Genomic DNA, 26,273 nt, shown 5'->3' on the forward strand with positions numbered 1-26,273 from the left:
ACGTGATATCCTCTAAAGACCCAGATTTTTAGGAGCTCAAAATTTAATATGTAAAAACTATTTCACACAGAAACTTGGAACCAAGAGCCCCTCCCCTCCCCTCCCCCCCCCCCCCCCCGGGTCCAAAATCCAAAGACAAATTCCATATCTAGCTTCTATGTTTATGTTCAACAAATACGCTTCATTTCCCTATAATCCATTGTAAATAGTAAGAATATTCCATTCCAAAATCTTAATACATTTACAAACGTCCATAAACCCATGACTCACATGTAAAATAAATTTAATATGTGAAACAAATATGAAAAGAGATATTTTAGATCCCCCACACCAGCCCCCTAAGTACAAAATGAACAAAGACAAAATTGCATATTATCATCTGTATTTATGCTCAATACATACCCCTTAATTATTTCCTCTTAATACATTGTAAGTTGTAGATCCTGAGAATATTCCATAACAAAATATCTTAGTGCATTTATTAAACTTCCATAAACATTAGACTCACATGTAAAATAAATCTTAATATAAAGGGACTCCCTTCAACGGTATATGCAAGCAAACTTTGATTAACAAATTCTAAATTGTCAATATAATTTTCTCATTACTCAAGCCAGCTATCCCTTTCTTTTCTCTCCTACAACGCATCAAGAAGTGCTTTTCACGCTGCTTCACCACCTTCTGGTGCGTTTTTTCGCTCTTTTTAAGACCATTTCATCAGGTACTTACACTTTAATCACCCTAACATACATACATTTGTTGCCTTCAGAAACAAGTGTAATATAGTTTAAAACTATGAGCTGTTTTTCACATGAAAAGAAAACTGTGCATGTATTGAATTGTATTATGTACTAATGCATTTGTCATCATTAATCCTTGTCTTCCATCTTACTCAAACGCCTTTTGAACCAACCAGTCACGTTGTTTCTGAAATCCTAAGCTAGCTTTCTTTCTTTTTTAGTTTTTGACCGTAAATGGCAGCAGATTTTTGGCTAATGTGTGGTTAGTGCACTTAATTTCACATGAGAAGTGCCCCTCTCACTGTGCTCTTTTGATGTGATTGCTTCTTCATCACATGTTTCATACTCAGCAAAAACAGTCACTTTTGTGACTTGTTAACTTATTTCACGACACGGGATTTAATCAAAAATCAATCTTGTCCAACGGGTTTCTTATGTTTTTCCTCTTTATCTGACTTTAAAAAAAAATTATTGGTTGTTAAAAATGTCTGTAACGATGGATTATTTGATTTTGTTCCCCCATTTTAAGTCAACTATACTGTGGTGGAGTATATATTTTGCAACAAAGTGATTATAAGAATTTTGTTTTCTTTTCCTTTTCTTTATTTTATCTATTTTCTTTCAGGTGCTGCAGTGGATTTGGATACTGGTTTTACAAATAGGACTATTTAATTGGTTTTTTAACAGTTTGGGGGGAAAAAGTTGATATTTTCCCTTGTTTGTTACTGAAAGGTAATGTTTGGAAACGTGTTAAAAAGTTCCAATTCAGCTTTTAAATCTGACTATTATCACTTTGCTTTATTTGTGAGAGTCCCTCGTGCTAACACATCCAAGGTTGATTATACTTCCAGTATATAAAGAGGTCTTGGCCATTTTGGCCATCATACTAACTGTGGTCTCCCTCTAGATTTCGAGATTATTGACACCATTATTGACACTCAATTCGTTAGATAATCTCTTCAGGTAATTAATTTGTGTTGAAACCTATTTTATGCAGTGGAACAATATGAATTAGCATAATTTTTGAAGTCCATCTTTGTAGCCAAACTTGTGGTTTCTCTTCTCCGACATGGAAATACTTGTATTTAGCTGCGCCTTTTCATGGTTTTTTTTTTTTGTAATCCTTCAAATTATTTTAGTTTCTGAATTGTTTATCCTGCATAATTTGTTATACATATGCTTTGATTTGTGTGTGTTAATGCCCTTTTTTACTGCAAGCTAATGTCAAAATATATTTATCATAGTTGATACACGATTGATGGATTAGACATCAAATCTGTAACTTGCACCAGGTGTAAAAAGAAGAGCTCAGCTAATATTTGAGTGGAAAAATGTTGAGTTCGTAACATTCTTAAGAAACTTCAGTTTGTTGTTTGCAGTTGCATTTGTCTCAGAGAATTAGTCACTCTTGCTGCCATAAGCCTCTGCTTTTATTGACTTCCAATTACTGGTTTTATGTACTTTTTCCTCTTTTTTTCTCTTGTTGATTTCTTTAGTCCAAATCTACAACCAACCAACTGTATAAGATGTTTATAGTATTTAAGAATTTTCTATGTCGAATCAAGACACTAAAACATTGAGGGAAGATGATAAGTTGCAATGGGAGCATAAAAATATTCTCTTTGCACTGTGATTCTTTTAGGCTTCAGCAAGGCTGCAACTTTATTCGGATTTAATGTGTTCTCAATTATATGCAAATGAAGAGATTGTCTCTCCTGGATAGTTTAGCTGGAGCTTTTATTTGTCTATACATGTGTCAAAGGAAAAGTTTTAGATTCTGCTTTTTCCTACTGTATATCTTCATTCAGGTACTAGAAAGCCTAACCTCGGACAAAACTATTAATCCTGGTTCTATGTAACAGGAACAATGGTGAAGATTTGTTGTATTGGAGCTGGATATGTTGGAGGTCCTACAATGGCAGTCATTGCCCTCAAGTGCCCCTCAATTGAAGTAGCTGTTGTTGATATCTCAGTTTCCCGGATCACAGCCTGGAACAGTGATCAGTTGCCCATATATGAGCCTGGCCTTGAAGAAGTAGTAAAGCAGTGCCGAGGGAAGAATCTCTTTTTCAGTAATGATGTTGAAAAGCATGTATCAGAAGCAGATATAGTCTTCGTTTCAGTTAACACCCCAACCAAAACTCGAGGCCTTGGTGCTGGCAAAGCTGCAGATCTTACATATTGGGAAAGTGCAGCTCGCATGATAGCTGATGTATCAAAATCTGACAAGATTGTTGTTGAGAAGTCTACAGTTCCAGTGAAAACAGCCGAGGCAATTGAGAAAATATTAACTCACAACAGCAAGGGTATCAATTATCAGATTCTCTCCAACCCAGAATTCCTTGCTGAGGGTACTGCAATTCAGGATCTTTTTAATCCTGACCGTGTTCTTATTGGAGGACGAGAAACACCTCAGGGGCAGAAGGCAATTCAAGCACTTAAAGATGTCTATGCTCAGTTTGTGCCTGAAGAAAGAATCCTTTGCACCAATCTCTGGTCAGCAGAGCTCTCAAAGCTTGCTGCCAATGCTTTCTTGGCCCAAAGGATCTCATCTGTCAATGCGATGTCAGCCCTCTGTGAAGCAACTGGAGCAGATGTTTCACAAGTGTCCCATGCTATTGGAAAGGACACCAGAATTGGGCCTAAATTTTTAAATGCCAGTGTTGGTTTTGGTGGTTCTTGCTTTCAGAAGGATATCCTGAACTTAGTTTACATTTGTGAATGCAATGGCCTCTCAGAAGTTGCTAGCTATTGGAAACAAGTGATCAAGGTAAATGACTACCAAAAAAACCGCTTTGTTAATAGGGTTGTGTCCTCCATGTTTAATACTGTTGCAGGTAAGAAGATAGCCATTCTTGGATTTGCCTTCAAGAAAGATACAGGTGATACAAGGGAGACTCCAGCTATTGATGTGTGCAAAGGGCTGCTTACAGACAAAGCTCACTTGAGCATATACGATCCGCAGGTCAATGAAGAGCAGATTCAGAGGGATCTGTCACTGAACAAGTTTGACTGGGATCACCCAGTTCACCTCCAACCACTCAGCCCTACCACGGTAAAGCAAGTCAGTGTTGCTTGGGATGCTTACGAGGCAATAAAGGATGCTCACGGTCTCTGCATTCTGACTGAGTGGGATGAATTCAAAGCTCTTGATTACAAAAAGATCTATGACAACATGCAGAAGCCTGCATTTGTTTTTGATGGTAGGAATGTTGTGAATGTGGAGAAGCTAAGAGAGATTGGATTTATTGTCTACTCCATTGGCAAACCATTAGATCCATGGCTCAAGGATCTGCCTGCTGTGGCATAAGGAAGTGTTTCTCATCATAGATCAAGGGCTAGAATTTTGAAAATTATGAGAGAGGGACCAATTCTTTAAATTCTTTTTTCCTTTTGTGTCTAGTATCTTTCTTGCCAATTACTTTGGCCTCACATTGTTCTGTTGTTTAACTTCGTATTTTTGTGAGCTTATGACAGTTTTATATGGTAATAAAAGATGGATTTTCTCTAAAGTCTAAGTAGTTCATCAGATTCATGTATATTTTTTCCTTGGACATTGGTAGCTTTCAGTATTAACATATTCAGATAAGATGCATGAACCAGGAACAGGATTTCATTTTGTTTTTCATCCTTTTTCCTTTCTAACCCTTTTTATCTTGTTATTCTTCCTCAAATACTTCCTACTCCAACCCTTTCAGGGACCTAATGTGCTGCACATTTGAGACCTTATGTGCACCAGTTTTTTCACCACAACAGCTATACTCACCTATTTTCAGCTGTAGAATACACTCCTTTCCTTGATTGCTACACTTAAAAGCATAGATCTTGCTTTCCTGCCTAATGACTTTCTATTCCTTCGGTCTGGGTCGCCAGGAAATCAAGAGAATATCTTCCAAGAGACTTTAGGGCCGACTAAATCCGAAGTATTTCTCCAATCAGGGAAGGCATAGCAACTCAGAGGCTGGAGTAGGAACTAAAAAGCAATCAGCACACAGGGCTCAGCGGATGGTGGAAAAATGGTAGAATCATGGCGTAAAAGGTGGGGAGTTGGGTACTTTATTTTGAAGAAAGTTTTGTCAAAGGTTGGAAAATTAGAGAAAGTAATCATTGCACAAATCCAATTTGCAGCCACAGAAATGTGTTGAGGTGACTTCTACATATTAGCAAAAACTTTGAAACTGCTCCAAGATTGATTAAGTTTTTCTGTTTGATTAGAGATTAACAGACATCATCAATGAAGTTTATCACACTTTTAAGTTTCAACATGCAAAATCACATTTTGTTCATGATCAATTGGTAAATGGCAGATGACATTGCCTAGCACTTAATGTAATTAATCAACAACTGGTCAAAGATTAAATTCACTTTCAAAAAAGTTTACTTGTTATTTTGAAAAAAGAAGAAAACAAGTGCTTTGACATTTTCACCGGCCAATAAGATACTGATTGTATTTGAATACTAGTTGCTTTTGGTTTTAATGGTTGTAATTGCTTATGGTCTGTTACAAGGTCAATTGGATAGGAAACAAGTAGGGGCGGCAATTTCTAGTCCAGTATTAAATTATCTTTTTTATTGAAAATTCTAATTCTTGAAAGTTTGGACTTCATTTTATAATTTGAAATCTTTATTGTGTATCTAATGTATGAAAACTCATCAATAACAAGATTTAAGGGGATAAGATATGTGATTAACGAGTTAAGATTCTTTCAGTTTATTTAAGTTAATGAGTGAATCTTGTAAAATAATATTACAAGTCATCTTATAAACTGTGTAGAATGTTTAATGGATTACATTTGTCGAATTTAATCAACTGGTTAATGAACAAGTCATCATATGACATGGGGTTAATTACAAAAACTCTCCCTAAGGCATATCTATTTTTGCACTTTACCCTCTAACGTTTATTTTTTTCATTTTACCTCTTAAATCATTAGTTAATTTTAACATTGTGTAATGGTAATGTCGAAAAGATATTTATATCCTTAATAGTTAAATGCAATAATTCCCCTAGTTTATCTTGCACTTTATCCTCTAATATCATTTTTTTTTCAATTTATCTGTTTGCCACTAAAATCATTAGTCAACTCCAATATTTCAAAACACCAAGGATAAATAATGTCTAAAAAATCAATATCTCTAACATAGTAATGAAAAAATAGTATTTTTATAAATATGGTCCTAATTAAATTTCATCCCATAATTATACATTTTTTAGATTGAGAGAAATATCTTGCTATTTTCATGTAATAATGGAAAAAATAACAAAATTTGTTATTGAAAAATTAATATGTGAAATTATTATTGAAAGTCTAAAAATGCTAGAATATTGTCAATTTCTCTTTATGAATGTGCATATGATTGCACTTTTCTTTTAATAGCCAGATATTTTCTTTATATAGGAGTATAAATTTTTCTAGTAACACTTAAAAAAGAGAGAAACATGGTTGATTTTGGTTTCAAAGTTTTTGGTTTATACACTCACCGTTTGATTCATGACGTGTGCAAAATTTAAATTTCAGTTTTTGCATAATTGTCATTCACCCAACACTGATAGTATATACACTGTCAGTGTAGGAAAGATTTATCCTTTTTTAATATAATCATGCTATTAAAAATTGTTTGGATTGCTAAATTTTTCTAAAATATTTTTTTTTCTTGCGTCATAAACACATTTCTCAATCATTTTTTTATTTTTTTCAGCCACCTTTTTATTTTACAAACATCAAATTGCAAAAATGTATTACAATATTATTTTAAAAGAATTTCCAAAGAATCTTCAACCCAAACAAACCAATCTATAGACCTTTAATAATATTTTTATAGTTTATTTTTTTCACCAATAATTTTTGTGTTTCCCCTTTGTCATGTAAAATGGGCAAGATATTTTCATCTATCTAAAACCTTGTAATTATATAGATAAAACTTAACAAGACATAAATCTATAAATATACAATAATTTTCATCATTAAGTTAACAAAACTGATATTTTTGAATATGATTTGTCTTGAGTGGTTTTAGAGATAAACAAACAAATTAAGAGACAAATAATATTAGAGTAAAATACAAAACTTGTTATATCTTAAAAAGATCTAACCTCTCTATAAATGTCTTTTAAACATGTCTGTTACATAAGATTAAAATTGACTAACGATTTAGGAAATAAAACAAGAAAAAAATAACATTAAAAAATAAAGTGCAAAAAGAAATTTTAATGATTAACCTTATGACATGACAGCCTAACGAATTAGATCCGAGTTGAAATTTTTTAACACGAAAATGACAGGCCCAGACCTATTGGCACCGGTATTATCAAGTCAATCATTAACCCCTTGTCACCCCGTGTACAAAATCATTACATGCCAAAAAGCCAAAAAAATAGGGTAAAAATGCGAGATGCAAATGTGCAATGTTGTCTTGCCTCGCAGCAAGTGGTTCAAGCGTCCCACATAGATCAGTGTTTGCTTTAAAATCCACTTGGAGCTGTCACATCATTCTCATATGCAATTGAGGGAGCCACATTCCGAATATATAAAAATGATTTCAAAGAAAACCAGAAGCAAAATTTTAAAATTTGGTCCTCTATGTGGAACAAGCAAGAATCGCGACTCTACTAAAATCCGATATACAAGGGGTTCTTTTGCTGAAGGAACATACAAAACTGAGAATGACAAAAAAGAAGCCATCTTGCATTTAAAAACAAATCTAAAATCTACAAAATTGTTATATACAAGAGCACAACAGCTTGTGATCGATTACAATTTACAACTCTTCTTAAAATTCTTTGCCTCAGTACGGTCAGAAGTAAAGTTGAGATGAGCAATCATCTTCTCAACCCAGAAGTCATGTTAGTATAAATAAAGAATACGAATCCTACGATGTGCGGCCTTCTCCACGAGGCATTTTCTTTGATGTAGCTGCGATGGCAAGTTATCAGAATTAATCATCGCACACTATTGTGAGAGAGATGGCTTAAGAAGTTACCATGCAATGTTCAAAGCACATTGACAGGGCAAAAAAAATTGATCTTATGAAGCTTTCAGCTTGTAATCTGTAACCTTGACAAGCAATCAGCACAAATAACTAAATAGATGCAGCAATCTTCATGTATGGTCACACACTTCTTGCAAGTTATTTATTTATTTTTTGTAAGTACTCCTTGCAAGTTCATCCTTTAATGATTGTTGTAAAAAGAAACTAGTTTCCGTCCAATGCACATATGAGGCGACTGCTTAGGTTCATCATTGCAAATGAGATGAGCTTCACCAGCTACCAGGTAAAGGTCATACAGTTCTTTCTAAAAAACAGTCACCACTAGCATTATCATGCATATAAGACACTGATATTCTGTTTTGTTTTGAAGTGTTTGGAGAAGGGTTCAAATATTGGCAATCAATCATCAGCCTAAACTACATGATCTCAACAATGGGGGCAAAATCCATATAGAACTAGAGCAGTTTGAAAACTAAGTGATATTTTGGCAGCACAACCGCTTATGGACTCGTAGCATTCATCAGATTACACAGAATCAGAGAACAATATATGCAGAAAAGACATTATGGTATAGCCCACACAATTATCTCTTATGTTGTTACAGATAGAAAGGTACTCATAACACACCCAATCAAACACAAAAAACAAGACTGGATGGCAAATGCTTCCACGGTCACACACTCAGAGAGAGAGAGAGAGAGAGAGGCTTACAGTCTTCAACATCCTTCAACTGGTAATAGTGAGGAGCTATTTCTACCAGCCATTCTGGTTTTAGTTCGGTTACCTGCAGCATATGAGTTAAAGCTCCATAATGCAAGAAATTTTAAGCTATATAATGCAAGACATCAAAAGATAAAATAGCACAGCATATTCACTGGCAAGAAAAGGCAAACTCAAATCAAAATCAAATCAAGATCTCTTACCTGCCGCATGTACTCTTTGGTTGTCAACACCAGTTCATGGTACACAACCCATCTTGGAAGCACCTAAAAAATCAAAGAAAAAATTATTTTCCAACTCATGATTTTTAACTGCCATGTCCTCACATTTGCCTCAACTCGAGATATGAGATCACATACAAAATACTAGGAGGTGTTGAAGCTCTTACTGGAGTTTTAACATTCTGATTTTGCTAATAAAGCATGCCTATGATTGACTTCCACTTCAAGCTCCCTATGGATTTCCATTTAGATTCTCAAAGATGTAAATCAGAGTATATGAACTCATTTCTAGTAGGTTTCTTCTGGTAAATATTTTCACTATTCTTGTTTATCTATGCAAATTAGCTCTTGTTGCTCCATGCTAATAAGATTGCCAGAAACCTTTCTTTGATTTCTAGCCCCCAGTCTCAGTAAATTAGCCATTTGTCCGTCCTATACAAGTAAAATAACTCAATAAAATCAATGTTATAATTACCAAAAATTCTATTTTGATGACCCTGCGCCTGGATGTCACATGTTAAATGCCGCTCTTTCTGTGATGAGGATGAACTATATAGTACAACAAACCAAATTCTTATCATGTGAGAGAGAATTTGTTACTGAAACAGGCCTCATAAAAAATAGTATATTGCTATATGCACCTTTTTATCCTTGAACACCAAAGGCTCATGATCCTGTTTTGTTGAGAGCAGTGACTTTTTATTCCTACTTCCAACTTGCAATCTTTTGTTTCTAATCATATTGTCAGATTCATCTATCCATAATGTTTGAAACTATTAAGAGTGCTAATGCTTATAACTTGGGTACAGTATTTACCATTCTTTTAAAACCTGAGCGCTATACATTAGCCTATTTCATGGATAAACATGGTAGAATCAGAAAACATTAGATACTTGGGGACAGAATAGAGTTTGATTTGATTATGGAAAAAACATTCTGGAACATTTGATTTCACATCCTTCCAACACTTTCATCATTTTACACTTGACTCTAAGTTTTTCCCCAATTCTAAATCAAGTAATGTATCCTATTTATTTATACTAATATAAGCCCTCTCAATTTCAACTGTTATACCTGCTTTGCGCTTTCATAGTCATAGATAAGGGGAAGACATTAAAGTCATGTACACATTAAGAAGAACTAAAACTATTTCAATATACACCGATAGTTAGGTAAGTATGAAATTTTCTGTTTTCTCCAACCCATTAGGAACTGGCAAAGGCCTCAGGGTGTGTTATACAATTAGGATGAAGATAAGAAAAGACCTCATCTGAATAGTAAGTACTTCCAACTAGTTGAGAGTTGGCAAGGAGACTAATTTTGTTGTGATCTTTCCTTTAAAGAGATACTTGGGATCCCTAGGTGTTTTTGACATTTTGTTTTTTGTCAAAATGTCATCATAGGTGTTTTTGACATTTATCAGATCAAATATCTTGCATCTCAACGTTTTCTCACATTATCAAACATTTTCACGCAGTTTGATAAGATGTCAAATGCTTTAAACTTCCACAAGAGAATAAAACAAAGAGGAATAAGGACATCAAGTTTGAAAAAGTGGGAGAAACATCTTGCTATTATCCCAGTACAAATGACTACAATCGTCCACAAGGCTCCAAATACATGCTTAAAGGAACGCTTGATATCAATTGACACCAAAACTACCTGACCCCTAGCCTATATTATTTTAAAATTCTTTCTTCAAGTTGTGGCCAAAGCAATACCATTAGTAGTGATAATAATCCCTAGCTTGCTAGTGTAATTGTGTTGACAAACATGGAAAGAAAATTGATGGAGACAAAGGTACAGACAGGAACACCTACAGCTATCAGACGCCAACTTGAAATGATCAGAATAAGGTGTAGCATAGAAACAGTTTAATGACAGGATGGAATCAATTTTATTCGATTATGAGTTTGATACCTTAATAGTATGAAAAATAGTTTAGAAAATTAAAATTTCCATTCCAAAAGATTACAGATATACCTAATGTTCATAACTCAAGAGACATGATGAATATGATCAACAAAGAGTTGCAGAAATTTTAAATCATGCCAAAATATTGTACTGGCACATGGGTCAAATATATAATCCTCAAAGCTTCATTTAAAGAAAACGTCCAATTGTGAATATCAAAATCATTGAGCAGCTACCTGAGCTAAACCTGAACTCGGGTGAATATGAACAGTCTGCGGATGTTTGACAGTTCGATATGATCCATTCTTTTGCAACCTTGCAGAGTGGGGGAAAAAGCCTGATGTTATAGCCTTCTTTATAGCTTCCAAATCATTGACATTGGATGTCACTTCAATCTCAACCCTTTCCAATAGCCCCTCCAACTGATCTCTTATGTCTCTAGCACGCTTCATGCTTCTGACCTAATTGAAGGCAAACATATAAAGCAAAAAATTTTCTAGTAAGAGGTGATGATACTGTTGAAAAAATGGTTTAAATATTGCAATCTGATTTCAAGTACTATGTACAGACACATATTCATTGCTTAACTTTTTCTTTTTAAATAACTCTTTCAGATACAGACACACTCAGCATCAACATTCATTTTTCAACTTTTTCCAGATCTCTAGACAGTTTTGTCAGAATACTCATTTTGACATCCTACACTAATTACTTACAGAGAGAATGAAGAATATTATCCAAGATATGTCACGTTGAAGACTTGGTAGTACAATGTGGATTTATGGCATTGCCCACTAACCGAGAGCTAAACATTTCAGCATTTCACATTAAGACAGTGCAATGAAGTCTCACTTCTTACTTGGATATAATTCTCATAGCACCATTGAGTTGAAAAGTTGGTTTCCTTCCAAGAACTGTACACCTGAAAAAGAAGGGGACAGAAACTTGAGAACTTCACAAAGATGATTTAACACCAAAGTTCATTTGTCATTAATAAGTCAATAAACAACACTACTTCAGTATTTTAGGCATATTATCAGTACACCAGATTAGAAAGAAAAAAGGCATAATAGCAGCCAGGTGGTCTTTAAAGTTCATTACCTAACAGTCCTGCAACTCACTAAAACTAAAATCTGATATCTTTACCATGCACATGCATATTTGTCTGCACCAATCTATTTCTCCTTGGAGTAACTGTTTACTTTCTAGTTTTGTTTAAGGTGGAAGCTTTTATGAGGATTCAATATCGCAACAGATCTTCTGTCCCACTTTTTATTATATTGCTATTTCTCCTTCATAAAGATCATATTTTGGTTCTTTTTCGTTTCCTTAAAATCCAACAAATATTAACTGAGTAATACACAAAATTTAACCAACTCAAAAAATCAAAATGCATAAAAAATGAGATTTTTTATGAATTTTCTGCTGTATTTTTTAATTTTCTATTATAAATTATTTTTTGAGACTCGTGTTTATGCATTTTGATTTTTTGAGTTGGTTAAATTTTGTGTATTACTCAGTTAATATTTGTTGGATCTTAAGGAAACGAAAAAGAACCAAAATATGATCTTTATGAAGGAGAAATAGCAATATAATAAAAAGTGGGATAGACAGTGGCATGAGGAGTGGGACAGAAGATCCGTTGCGATCCAATATAGGATACAAAGCTAAGTTTGACCGCAGTTAACCACATCCAACGGATGGAACGTCATTGGGCAGCTACTAATTGAATAAGATCAACATAATCAAAGGCAACAAACCTTAAGCAGTGCAATATGATCTCCAACATTACCCATGTGAAAATTCAACCGTGCATTGTCGGCATGAACTTGTTTATCTTTTGGACGGTAAAAAATTGAATTCCCAATAGAAAGCATTGCTGCAATAGAAATTATCTCGTCCGAACATTTGTACTTGTCAGAAGCAACAATCATCTTTGACAGCATAGGATCAAGAGGGAACTCAGCCATTCTTCTTCCCACCTTTGTCAACTCACCAAGCTTATTCAGTGCACCTAATGCGTACAGCAATTCCAGGGCTTTCAATAAGGCCTCAGCCGGTGGTGGGTCCATAAAGTCAAAGTTTAACAAGTCATGAATGCCAAGGCTCTTGAGTGTAAGCACAACATTAGCCAGGTTTGTCCTTTGTATCTCAGGAACAGTATTATCTTCCAAGTCATACTGGTAATTATGTGCTGTATATAACCGGAAGCACTTCCCGGGACCAGTTCGTCCAGATCGACCTGCCCGTTGATTTGCTGACGCTTTAGAGACAGGAGTGACCAGTAATGACTCCATTCCTGTGCGAGGGTTATAAGACTTCATCTTACAAAATCCAGGATCAATAACGTATTTTATTCCATCAATTGTCAATGAAGTCTCTGCAATATTTGTTGCAAGAACAACTTTGCGTGCCCCTTCAGGTGTTGGCTCAAATATTTTGGCCTGCAGTTCTGTTGGTAGATTGGCGTATATTGGGCATATAATCAACTCCGCTATTTTTGTACCCAATCCTCTTGTTCTTTGTTTCAAAATCTCCTCAGCCGTTTCAATTTCCTCCTGCCCAGTTAAGAATACCAGTATATCACCATCAGCAGGTGGTTGTGTAACATGAATCTGAAGGGCTGTGACAATTGCTGCATCCAAGTAATCAGCCTCTGGTGCCTTAGTATAATGTATCTCAACAGGAAATCGCCGTCCTGGAATTTTAAAAATTGGAGCAGAATCGAAGTAGTCACTGAATTTCTCAGCATCCAGAGTGGCACTTGAAATAAGCAACTTGAGATCAGGACGAAATCGAGCAATATCCTGCAATATGAGATTCAGAGAGTACACATCAGAAATCCAGCATGCCAGCAGCAAGTCAACTAAAAGAAAAATGCTACAATGTAGATACAAAGATGCTAGAACAGGAATGAGCAACTTGTTTTAAAATGGGAAAAAACTCCACAAAAATAAAACACTGCTATGGTTATGAACTACTGAAATACCACCGAGCCCTGACCACCCCCTGGCCCCACCAAACAACACCCCCCCCCCACCCCCAAAAAAAGAAAATCTCTGAACAAGAGATCAAAGGGAAAATACTTGCCTTGACCAAGCCAAACAGAATATCAGTTGACAATGTTCTTTCATGGGCCTCATCCACCATCACCACACTAAGGAATTTTGAAAATTAATCAGTTGCCAAGAGACATCAAATTCTACATTGTTAATTCAAAAATAGGAAAAAGAAATCTGGTTATACTGATTAACACGGCATGAACCTGTAACTAGCAAGATCGGGTTCACCCAGGAATTCCCGCAGCAACATTCCATCCGTCATGTACTTCAAAACTGTTGTCTCTGATGTACAGTCTTCAAAACGAATAGAGTAACCAACCTGTAGGCAGATGACGTTGAGGTTAACTTTGATGCATGAGGAAGCAATATACTTAGATTACCACCAAAGGTACATATACAGATCAACACGAAATGTGTGCAGCCTATTCCATAGCCTAGTATTGTTCTCAAAACACACAGCAATCGGACAAATACATGATGAAGAACAAACAAAGCAACAATATTTGCACCAAAATAAGGTTAGGTCGTTCCAGGGGAATACTTAGATTGGAAAATTAGTAGCCAAAAAGATAATCATACTATCACTGTATGTCTCAATGAATGCTAACAGCATAAACTCCTAGTCTAAGTAATTTCCAATTCTAGAGCAAGAGACCAAGTTTCCCTGCAACAAATTTGTGGTACCTCAAATTGTTGAACGACTTAATAACATGTAATCAACAAGCTACTCAATAACATGGCAATGCCAGAATAATGGTGCAATAAGTGGAGTACCTCGTGCCCAAGCTTGACTCCCATCTCCTGAGAAACTCGAGCAGCAACACTCATAGCAGCAACTCGACGTGGCTGGGTACATCCGATCTGGAAGAGAACATATCAAAATTTTCAAAAAAAAAAAAAATGTAATCCGCAAACTTTGGTGACAAAATGTACCACGCACAATCCAGTGAAACAAAATTATGCAAGAAAGAATTAAGTTTCTGATGACAACAAAGAATAAGGTACAAAATATATGACATAATACGCTACAGGAAGAGATTGTACATCAAAAGCACAAGCAGCTAATACAACTGCAATCCAAATACCAATTATGTTAAGCTACAGACTCAAGCAATCAAGCCACTCCCATAAGTAAAAGCTAAAAGGAAGCTTATACCATCTATCAAAGTCATTAGCAAAACAGTTTTGGCTCCACAATAACAGGAGATAAGAACCTTGGCTGGAGTAGTCAACAGCAAGAAAAGTTCTATCTAATCATGATAAAGAAACTTCAAAAGATACTTAACATGATGAACTCCAAAAATTGGCCTCAGATAACATGCATGGTTGAAAGAGGGGAAAATAGAAAAAGAAAAAAAAAGAAAGAAAATTTCACAAAAAATATTAACCACATTTTTGGACTAGATTTGCGTGGTTTTATAAGGATGCTGAAAGATATTACCCTTTGTGAAGGACGCTAACCTATTGAAACTTTTTACTCAGTTTAACTGATCTCCATTGCAGCAGATTTTTTCTGGATGGAAGAATTCAATACCTTAGCCTTTTTTAAACTATTCTAGAAACAAAAATTAACAATATTCAAGGTACCTAAGAAGTTAAAAACCTTTTAGTCACTTTAAGTCATCTCCACACCACTATCATCTACCGAGCATCATTCTTCACATTCAATGTTGTGCATGACAACAGATGGTGTGTGGAACCCCCCAAAATTTATTCTACAAATGATATCATTAGCCCTCTTCAAAAATAAAAATTAAATCTCAACAAGACCGTATTTGTGTATCAATAAGCACAAAAGTCCTAAGTATGAGATCCATCTGATCAACGACGTATTGTAGCTGCATTGACCAAATAAAGTCAAACTGAAAAAAAATTAAAACAAACACTTGTCCCTAAGGCTTGTAAATGAAAAACAAAACATTTAAAAATGTGAAGGGCAACTAGACCCGCTTTTAGACCCACAAGCAGCAATTTCAGGATTTCACAAATGTGCAATACATTTATGCACTGGTAAATAAAGCTTGCTTACTTATGGACAAAAAATCAAAAAGTGCAGTCCCATATATATATATATATATATTTTTTTTAAAAGGAATAAAAAGACTCAGTCTAGAGTTAAAAGCAATTGCAACTTCCATTTGGTGTCCACATGTATGAAATTGAAGGAAAAAGAGGATATTCACCTTTCCGCGCTTGGTATAGCCTGCCTCATGAAGATATTGAGGTATCTGAGTAGTCTTTCCAGAACCAGTTTCTCCAACAATAACGAGAACCTTGATTTACAACCAATCAAAGTGGTGAAAATATATGGACAGCCATACCTAATAGGTTCAAGATTATTACAACCAAAATGCCAACAATCAATTAGGCAAACCTGATGATCATTAATAGCTTGAAGCAATTCATCTCTGTATGGATACACAGGCAACGTTTTCCTATCATCCTGAAGAAGCAGAACCACATGAAGACAGTTAAGAGAAACAATTTTCAGCACAATCATAGCCATAAGAAAAAGTAGAGTAGACTAATGATACAATTTTTAAATCTCAATAGGCCATGCAAAATCAGCATATCTAATTCATTCTCCAGTACCAGGTCACAAAAAATAGTGGATGCAGTAAGTAAACAATCAGATGTTTATGCCTTTCTGACTTTAACTAAAAAGCCATACATCTAATAGATCAGGCCAATCTGCATAACATGATTAAATAAAGAAATGAACTTGTTATCAAAAGGGTGATTCTACAAGTCTCAACCTGAAGTTTGTCAAATGCTGATTTGGCAATAGATTTGTTGAGTTCCTCAATGGAAGACTCTTGATCAACCTGCAGAAAAACAGGAAATGACTTTCACGAAGAACTTCGGAAGATCTAGGTGAACATCTATAACAGTAGTAGATGCTCAATGAACTTACATTTTCACCATCCATTATTGTATCCTTTATGAACTCAATTTGGTCTTCAAAAACAAATCTATCGGAAAAAAACAAATATTATAAGGACCAACTTATCAACCATTATGAAAGCCATAGTTTTGCATATGGTTGAGTCCTAAAAAATGCAAAATTGAAACCAATTAATTCATTGCATGGGATGAGCATAAGAAGAAAATCAGAAGAGAAGCTTCCGAACAAAGTAGCAAACAACTTACTGATACTCATCAGATTTTTGCTTTCGATTTTTTGACCCAAATTTTAGAGTTGCCTTTCCTGCATCAACATGATCCTCAGTTCAGTAAATCTACCCCTTCAGTAACAATTGTAATATAGCAAGTGGAGAAGCCACTGGCAAAAGTTACCTATCTGATGTTCCTCCCATGCTTCTTGTTCAGCAAATGGATTCATTTTTTCTGCAGCATTTGGATCCCTGAAGAAAAAAGTATTAGATATACCCTTTTCAAGTCTTTATACCATAAGTAAAGCAAGGGAATGTTACATGTACTAACCTGTAACGCTGCAGAGCAACAGAAAACCTCTTCTCTTGATTTACGCCACCTTCTTGGTCGTAGGCTTCAGGCATCCTATACTGCAGACACAGAAAAATGTATAAATGGAGCTCTGTTCTGATTCAAGAAGATTAAAATTAAAATTAAATAAAAATAAAATGTGAGAAAAGTGCAGAAACAAAAGTCGACAGAGAACCACTAAACCATTTTACATTTCCTTTTCTATTTTTGATTCTCTTAGCTTTTTTAACTTGGTTTCCAGACCCTAAAGAACCTTGTGTACAATGGCTGTGTGATTCGTTATGAAGTAATCAGGGCATCAAGCCCCATGGACATAAGCATACACAGAGAGAAAAAAGGGGGGGGGGGATTTAGATCCAAAACTTGAGATAAGAAAAACAAAATGTTGTCATGCAGTTGATAGTTATATAATTCCTCTCAAACCTTGATGAGAAAAGCGATTATTAAGTAAAAAGCCCAAATTGAAACGGAATCAGATATACACTAAAAAAGGAAAGAGTTGGATACCCCAAACCCATAACAAATGGATATATGCAAACCAGTGAACTAATGCTTTCTGAAAAGAATGGGTATGGTGAATACCTCATTAACGTCGTCAGCATCCTGAGTCCGCTTCTTGACAAGCTCATATATTTCTTTCTTGTATCTGCCAAAATATAATGCTTACAAGAGATACATTTGGCTAGAGAACAATATTACAATGGGTGTGCATGTCTGTATTATGCATAAACAAATTATGTATAAGATGGCAAATGATGGAGCAATCATAAATCTGTCCATCAAATCTCAAGAATAAAGTGGACGGGGCTGAACCAAAGTATGGAGCGTTGAAATCATGTTTCACATAGACATATTCACCGACACAAACAAGACCATACTTATGTAGCCATATGTACAAACTCGTATGTAGACACCAGCAGACACGCACAACATATGTTCTTTCCCATGTTACCAAGTTATGTAATTTCAATTTAAAATAAAATCAGTATTAAGCATTTAAGAAGTCAAGATTAGATCGAGTGGCCAGAGAAAGCACTGCTTTTAGATACTATGTTGACACGTAGCACAGTCAGGTAAGAGCAGTAGAAACTGTGGTTAATAAAAGAGCCCAAGAACTATGACCAGAAGAAAATGTGAACATGATAATATTACTACACAACCAGCAAATCTCTTTAGGCTAATTTATTCAAAGACATAAAGAATCTGGTATGACAAAGTTCTATTCAAAAAATCTTTGAGGCGGTCCTTAATCTGAAATCTTCTTGGTCAATTCTTCAGGGACAACTTCAACAGGATCATAAAGAGTAAAGTGATCAGCTTGAGAGGGAAAAACTCAAATAAAATAATGCCTAGGGATAATCAGATCCTGTCGAGGGGACAAGATTGAGAATCTACTTTAATAGAAGAGACAAAGAAAAGAATGTAACCATCAGTTGTTTCTTTTAATGTTAAACATGATTAACGTAAATCACAAAATAATAGAAATATGTAAATGAAAAATGCGCAAGACAGAGAGAGAGAGAGCAAATACAATGCTTTTTACGGATGCCAATGTAAGCTTAAGTGCAAGTTTTAATTACCTTAGATCACGGTATTCTGCTTCAGTAAGCTTCACACCATCAAATAAGTATTGCTCATCTTCAATATCATCTCTGAAAAAGTCAAACAACAAGGTTAGAAGATGAACACCTAACCATACAAGATATATCAATTGATAAAGTTTAGCACTTGTCAGGTAGCAATCCACATTGTAATGCATAAGACTGAAGAAGTTACTGTGGTTATACACCTGAGTTCCTCAAGCTTCTTTTGCTCTCTTTTCTTCAAATATTCTTGCCTTGAAACTTTTCTGAAAAGGGATAAGAAGCCAGATAAGTTTAAATATCAGCAGATGCCACGGGAGACATATCAAACAATAATATCTTACTCTTAACACATTAACAATGAAACATGCCCACAAGGAATTAGTATCTATTGAATGAAAACAAGGAGGAGGTAAATTTCAAGCATTAAAAGTCCATCAGTTTGTTTTCTAAATTGATTCTTCATATATTCTTAGTGCAAAAGAGAGTAAAATTTTCATTACACAAGCAAGTACAAAACCGTGTCCATTGCATGCAAAGGCATTAAAATTTTGTGAGACCTTTCTGCAAAAATCACATACATCTAGACCTATCTGAGTAAATAGGACACATCCTTTCGTTGTAGGCCGAACAGCATGGAGGAACATAACAGTAGTCAATGAATAGAAGCAACATAAAATTTGACTACATCTTTGTTGCTAAGCCATCAAGTTTGAATTTTCAGTTCAAAATGTGAAGAAAAGAAACAAAACTCATTTATCTACACATTTGGTGCAACGCAGCAAACACACTATCCATGGAAGCTGCAAAAGAAAGGGTTCAATTATGCCATTCAATCCAAGGAAACTGCAAAAGCAGTGGTCTAATTATGCCATCTTGATGTTCTTAGTTGAGAAATGAAATCAAATTTCTTAAATTCATGTAACTTCACAATAAAAAAGCTTAAAATAAAGATCACAATACCTTCACTGCAATCATGACAGCAACAATAAGAACATAAATTGGCAGTGCTTGACTAAAAGCCAAACAATGAATAATACTCTGACTAACATGATAGGACAACAGATCCCAAAAATGATCACAAACCTCAGAGTTTCAATTTCATCATTCTCCAATGCTTGTGACCTCCGGATTGCCTCTTCTATTGTGGCCACATGTCATTACACACACACAAATGTAAGTACAGAATCACAAACATGTACTACAACTAATGACAAGAAGTATATTGATGCAATATGTCAAGAAATTGGTCTACAAAAATTATGAAAACATATAAGTAGAGAAGACATGATAATAAAGAAAGAAAGAATCACATATACAACACAAGAAATGTTACCTTCCTCCTTTTTTGTTAATTTTTGCTCAGTCAACTGTTGCATAATGAAACACATAAAGAGACTGTCTTAGTACATGAACACCAAAAAAATAAAAAAAGAAAAATTTCCCCAACTAAGTAAGAAAAAGGAAAAACCACACATATACACACAATGGACCATAAGCCCTGCCATCAGACATTCTTATTTTACCTTTCTGGTCCCTGCTGCATCCCTTTCTCTAATGTTCCGCTCCAGTTCCTCCCTTTCTCTTTGATCACGCAATCTTTCTTCTTCTGACTGAAGCAGAACAGCAAATCATTTCAACAACGCTTTTAAGTCACAAAAAATATGATAAGATAATCTGCTACATGGGCGAATTTTTTTTGGGTAAATCTACTTGAGCTAAGTTTGATTGCCAAAAGAAACTTTTCAAGGTTGTGCCGATTTACAATAAACAGCATCATAGAAATCCCCTGAAAAACATCAAGCCAGAAGAGCAACACAAAATGGTACATATTGATAATGTGAAATTTAAGCAGATAAATGACATGCAAACAATAGGAGTACCTCAGAACCGTCACTATCATCCTTGGAAGTCCGTCTTCTCACAGATCTTTCTTCTTTCCCATTTCCCACTTCCTGCAGCATCTCGTAAAGTCAAAACAAAATACATGTTAATGCAAGAAGTACTGATACAGCAGCTTACCCTAAGAAACAAAACCAAATTCTATCACTAAGAGTAGAAGCACTTTGCCTCGTCATCACCCTCATCATCTTCCTGAGGCTCAGCCCTCTTCCTGAACTTTTTATTACGGTTATCTTCTTTCCGGGATTGGGTGGCCATAGAAGCAGACTTATTGCCAACTGAACCTCCAGCATCATCCTCCTCATCATCAGCTTCTATGAGCGTATAAGCCCTCTGCTTCCTGACCAACATTGCTGCCTCTCTCTCTCTTTGCTGATAAAGCTAGAACAGACAACAAATCAAGTACCATTGGTCCAGTAAGCATGAGTTCACATAACAATAGACCAGTTCACTTACTAAAGCTCAAATATGCACTCACACTTGGCCCAGAAGCCTTATGCTCCACTCGAGCAAAAACTTGTTGTGCAAATGCCTGAGTTTCTCTAGAAGATGATAACCCCAGTTCTACAAGCGTATTCACAACTTCTGCAGGCGATGAAGCCTTTTTAGCTGCAGCAATACGGGCATATACAACATGAATAAGCTTCACCATAAGTATACTTGTGTTTTTTTTTTTTTGCCACATACAATAGCCACCAACTTACTTATACTAATGACATATTGAACAACTGTAGGCTGTGAATATCCGAGAAGAGACATCAACTTATCCGAGACCCATGCCCTCAGGTCCCCCATTTGCTCTGCATTTCAGTAACACAAACAATATCCAGGTCATATGAAGTTCTAACACCAACTTTTCTACTCCATCACAAAAACTCAAATAAACAAGTATAGCCCCCTATTCTGGATCCAAAAAAATCACCATTCGACCACGGTTCAAAGAACCGGCCAAGTCCAAGTTGACCAGGCAGAGTCGTCACTAGAACTTCAGCTTCCGGTCGCAGACAGCCATATCCCAGAGACGGTACCCAGACTCGGAAAATTAGGGCTGAGTCAACTCTGGGACTCAAAAAACGGGCCGACTCTACCTAGTCATCCCATATTGACTCATCAGATATCCATGAACGGAGGCTTTCACGATGATTTTCAGAGACTTCGAGGATATAAACAAATAAAAAAAAATCTTAACCATATCCAATTTATGAAAAATTACACGAAAGACAGTCATAATAAATCAATCTTCATACCAATCTTCAACCCAAAATTCTCTCCTTGGAGGCTCTTCACTAAACAGCAAGTGGGTGGCAAAGATTCAAAAGAAGGAGAAGAAAAAATAAAAGGGTGAAGACGAGGCCGCTTTCATATAATATGCACGGGTGGTAAAAAGATACTAAAAATGTATGTCTCTAATTTGCATATAGTAGATAAATTCAGTCAAGTAAACAATAGAAGTAACCATTTTGCAGTTCAAATTCATTGGATTGGTGCGTAATACCGGAGATTGTCGTATATGACAGTGGCGAAGTCAGTGAGCGGTAGCGGTGGCGGTGGCGGTGGCGCTGGTTGCAGTGGCAAAGGGTTGAAGAGGATCACCAGAAGACAAAAAGGAGGAAGAAAGAAAAGGAACAAGAACAGGAAAGGAAACAAAAAAGTGATGGGGAGATTGGTAGGCAGTATGCAAGAAATCAAGGGGAAGGAAGTCAAGAATAAAAAAAAAATGGGCGGTGGCGGGAGGTGGCGGTGAACGGGCTGCAGTCTGGAGATAGAACAGAAATGGCTGGAAAAAGGATTTTTCATTTAAAGAGTAATTACCATTATTATTATTTATTAGGGAAAATAATCGGTTTCATCCTTCACATTTCACAAAAATATTCTTTTCGTCCTTCACTTTTAAAATGAAGCAATTTCGTCCTTGACATTTAAAAACTGAAATTATTACATCCCTGAACCCAAATTTCAATCTGAATCAAACCACCAATCAACCTAATTACAAATTTTGGGTGTGTAATTGGTAGATCACTTGGTTAACTCAACTTGATATTCATGTGAAATTTAATGAACCTTAAAAGAAAAAAAAAATTATAACATAAAAAAGAAAGATTAATCTTTTCTACATTATCATTGTATATACTGACAGTTTTATGTACCGCCATATCATTTTAATTTAAATTTAAACACCAAATTTTATATTTATGATACACATCTAGATTCGCAAGCGGATATACTAACGGTGCATGAAAAGATTTACCAAAAAAAAAAAACTCTACTATTCCAAGACAAAGAATGGCCTTTTTATGTTATAATTTTTATTTTTTTGGTTTAATAAATGTCATGTGAAAATGATGAAGTTGACTGAATGATCTATCAATTCTATTTTCGAAATTTATTACTGGGTTATTGGATGGTTTGATTCAAATTGAAAATTAGGTTTAGGGATGTAATAGTTTTAATTTTTAAATGTCAGGGACGAATTTGCTTCATTTTAAAAGTGAGGGACGAAAAGAATATTTTTGTGAAATGTGAGGGATGAAACATGTCATTTTCCCTATTTATTATTACCAAAGGTGTGGCAATAATCGACATAATCACAAGGAAAAATTTGGTAAATTAGATATGAAATACGTAACAAATTTAAAAATCAAAATCTAGTACTCATAATTATTTAGTGACAAGGCGATTCTAATAATGGGTCACGGAGATTAGGAGATACCACTGGTGCACAAATAAAATTAAATTTTATATTAATGTTATTTTCTATTTGACATAGTACCTTGTCCTTATTTGAATTAGTTTAATTTTTGGATCTCTACAACTAAAGCAGAATATTTGTGAAAAAATAAATAAATTAGAACAAAAACAAGAAATACACACACAACAAAGCCGTATTCTCTTATTTATCCCTTTATCTTTTCTCTTTCCTACTTATTTTAATCACAAATCACATAGCAATAACTAGCTCAAAAGGATTAATACACACTTTTCCATTCTCTCACCCGACTTCTACTTTTTTTCATATATGTTCTTAACATTAATTTTTCCAAATTAACAAAATTAAAATATGAAAAAGAAAATCTCATTGCAGATACTTGAATCTGCAATAACAATAAACAATTTAATAATAATAATTCACCGACAAGCTCCAATTGATTCAGGTGGCAAATGAACTGAAAAAAAAAAGGACGCGACTTTTTCCCTAGATGTATCTCTAATGGTCACTACGTAGTGTGAGAAAGAAGAGAATACGTAGTTCATGAAAAATTATCAAGGGAAAAGAACCTCTTTGACTGCAGGTTGGTATTTATCACTATATTTGCATAGTGGGTCAGGCAGACATTGTAGCTACAGTGCTACATGCATAGTTGCAACCTGAGACATTAAGAGTCCGTTAGGTTTACGGATTAGATGAGATGGAATGACTCATTTTCAGATTATTAATTTTGGGTTGAGTCATCCCTGGATAAATAGTCCAAGTTATCTAGTGTTTGGTTGGTTCTGCATTAGATAGGATATGTTGAAAAATAATTATATCCTATGTTTGTTTGGAAATTGGATAAGATATGATTACTATTTTAATGACTAAAGCACCCCTTAATTTGTAAATTCTTTTTAATAAAATAATTTAATATTTTATAAAATATTAATAAAAAATTTAATATTTATATGTAGTTTGAAATTTAGAATTATAAAGTAAATTAAGAGTTTTGATATATAAAACTTCGCATTCACTCAGACTCAACCCATTTGGAACCTTAAAAATAGATTTTGACCAAGTTTTGGAACCTAAATTTGAAATTCAATTAAATAATAGGCTAAGTTTTGGCTAAATTAGGGTTAAATTGATAAAATCTAACTCATTTAAGAGCTTTAAATGAGCCAAACTCAAGCTAATACAGTTTTTTTTTTCTTTGGACTGGGTTTGAATATGTTGAAGTTCTCATTCACAAAGCATAATTGATAAGATTGTGTATTTTTTATAGAATTTGATTTATAAAATAATTTTAGTAAGGGTAATTTAGTCCAATGGCAATATAATCCTTCTATTATGATGTTAGCATGGCAAATTAGTCAAAAAATTTAAATTAATTAATAGGGATAAGTCAAAATTTTTAAAATAATGAATAAAGGCTAATTAGTCATTTATTATCATATTATTATGTGAGAATATGGTTATATAATAATCAGTATGAATTTGAATCATTCATAAGGGCAAACTAGTCCAAATATTGTTATGTTGGTAGTAGGAACAAATTAGTCAAAAAAACTTTAAAATTAATTAGTAAGGGCAAATTAGCCCATTCATATTATATTATCGTGTGGGAGTAGGGTTATATAATTATAAGAGTATAAATTTATATTTTTTGTAAGAATAAATTAGTCTCAAATTTTATTATCCTATCTATTAGTCATTCCGAGATGACTAATACCACCTCCCATGGGATTATTTTATCCCATGAATAGGAGAATAATTCAGTTAGGTAGCATGTGTGTTATCCCATGTATAAAATACAATCAAACATGGGATGACACAAGATAATTAATTCAATCTTGTGTCATCCTATGAACCAAACAGACCCTAAGGTCTCAGGTGAGGTGTCTTCGTCCTTCCACTCCAGCATTTGGCTTCACATTTTAAGGTGCATTTCCACGTTAGCCTTTGACACTTAGGATACACGTGTCAATTCACTCCCTGAGTAACTACCACCTGCCATTTTTATACTTACTTCTTTCAATCAGCCCCCAAGTCGAAGTGCGATCTAAAACCTGAGATCTCACAGATCGACTTGAGATCTCAATCTGCAGCTTACAGAGTTTCAATTTTATAAGGTTTGGGTGATTTGAAGATGATAAATTTCTTGGAGGCTGCTAGCATTTATGGCCTACCATGTTAGCCTCTATTTTGAAGGCGCTTTTTGTTTTCTTTGAGGGTTTTCACCTTTTCAATTATCTCCGATACATCTAGATGATCCATATGCTCCTAAGATTTTCTTCTCCACACTCTGTTCTTCATATTAGTGGAGACAAAATTGCTATAACAATTTTTTCTTCCAATAGCTTTGATAGGGTATAAAATGTAGTGCATTTATGTGAAACTCAACAATCGTTACAAATGCAGTCGTTACTCACCCGGAAAACTCAGCAATCAAAGTCTTGTACAAATTGCAATATGTATGGGCATTCCACTGCGGGCCGTTATAATAGAGAACCCTCAACTATGGTGGAAGATATGAATTTTGCTAGAGCCTATGAAGGTCAAAAGATGCAGCAAAGGAATGATCCCTTCTCAAACACTTATAATTCAGGGTGGCATAATCACCCTAATTTATCATGGATGGAGCAACCTATGGGCCATTGAGATTTCAAGGCTAGCAGCAAAAATCACAGTATCCTCCTCAAACAGTCCAAGAGAAGAGGCTTAATATGGAAAAGATGATTTTCAATATATGTAAAAGATGAATCAAATGATCCAATCCCAATAGGTATCCATTCAAAGTCTCGAGAAATAGGTTAGCCAACTAGCAAGGGCAATGGCTGAGAAGGGTTAAGGTAAACTGCCAAACACTACTGAAATGAACCCCAACAAAGCTACAATGGCAGTTACACTTCAAAAAAAATAGGGAAAGTGCTGGATGAACCGGTGCAAAGATCCAAAAATAAAGCAAAGAAACAAGAGGAGAT

The 26,273-nt window shown here is 34.9% G+C and overlaps 2 protein-coding genes across 5 annotated transcripts; one reads left to right on the top strand and one right to left on the bottom strand.

The window, feature by feature from the left end:
• Positions 1-578: 578 nt before the first annotated feature.
• Positions 579-4,252, top strand: LOC113742304 (UDP-glucose 6-dehydrogenase 1). 2 transcript variants are annotated; one of them, XM_072047879.1, is made up of 3 exons: positions 579-721; positions 1,366-1,472; positions 2,603-4,252. In XM_072047879.1, exon 3 carries the CDS (start codon positions 2,608-2,610, stop codon positions 4,048-4,050), a length of 1,443 nt encoding a protein of 480 aa, XP_071903980.1. In that variant the 5' UTR covers positions 579-721; positions 1,366-1,472; positions 2,603-2,607; the 3' UTR covers positions 4,051-4,252. The 2 variants fall into 2 exon arrangements, with proteins under 2 accessions (XP_071903980.1, XP_027125920.1); XM_027270119.2 differs by lacking the exons at positions 579-721; positions 1,366-1,472 and adding an exon at positions 1,484-1,703.
• A 3,153-nt stretch (positions 4,253-7,405) lies between these two features.
• LOC113742303 (pre-mRNA-splicing factor ATP-dependent RNA helicase DEAH1-like) lies at positions 7,406-22,389 on the bottom strand. Of its 3 annotated transcripts, XM_072047877.1 has the most exons (28): positions 22,093-22,389; positions 21,520-21,685; positions 21,302-21,397; positions 21,076-21,206; positions 20,766-20,978; positions 20,579-20,650; positions 20,222-20,308; positions 20,032-20,065; positions 19,782-19,836; positions 18,902-18,961; positions 18,693-18,764; positions 17,695-17,758; positions 17,092-17,171; positions 16,945-17,012; positions 16,798-16,855; positions 16,562-16,619; positions 16,404-16,472; positions 16,022-16,090; positions 15,831-15,920; positions 14,422-14,508; positions 13,851-13,966; positions 13,676-13,742; positions 12,346-13,392; positions 11,445-11,507; positions 10,822-11,046; positions 8,654-8,716; positions 8,442-8,514; positions 7,406-7,654 (listed from the first exon to the last, which is right to left on the bottom strand). In XM_072047877.1, the coding sequence occupies exons 3-28, from the start codon at positions 21,390-21,392 to the stop codon at positions 7,611-7,613; spliced, it is 3,156 nt and encodes a 1,051-aa protein (XP_071903978.1). In that variant the 5' UTR covers positions 21,393-21,397; positions 21,520-21,685; positions 22,093-22,389; the 3' UTR covers positions 7,406-7,610. The 3 variants fall into 3 exon arrangements, with proteins under 3 accessions (XP_071903978.1, XP_071903979.1, XP_027125919.1); XM_072047878.1 differs by lacking the exon at positions 21,520-21,685 and having other exon boundaries at positions 21,076-21,182; XM_027270118.2 differs by lacking the exon at positions 21,520-21,685.
• Positions 22,390-26,273: the final 3,884 nt, after the last annotated feature.

This window comes from Coffea arabica, chromosome 4e (assembly GCF_036785885.1).
Source record: "Coffea arabica cultivar ET-39 chromosome 4e, Coffea Arabica ET-39 HiFi, whole genome shotgun sequence".
NCBI lineage: Eukaryota > Viridiplantae > Streptophyta > Magnoliopsida > Gentianales > Rubiaceae > Coffea > Coffea arabica.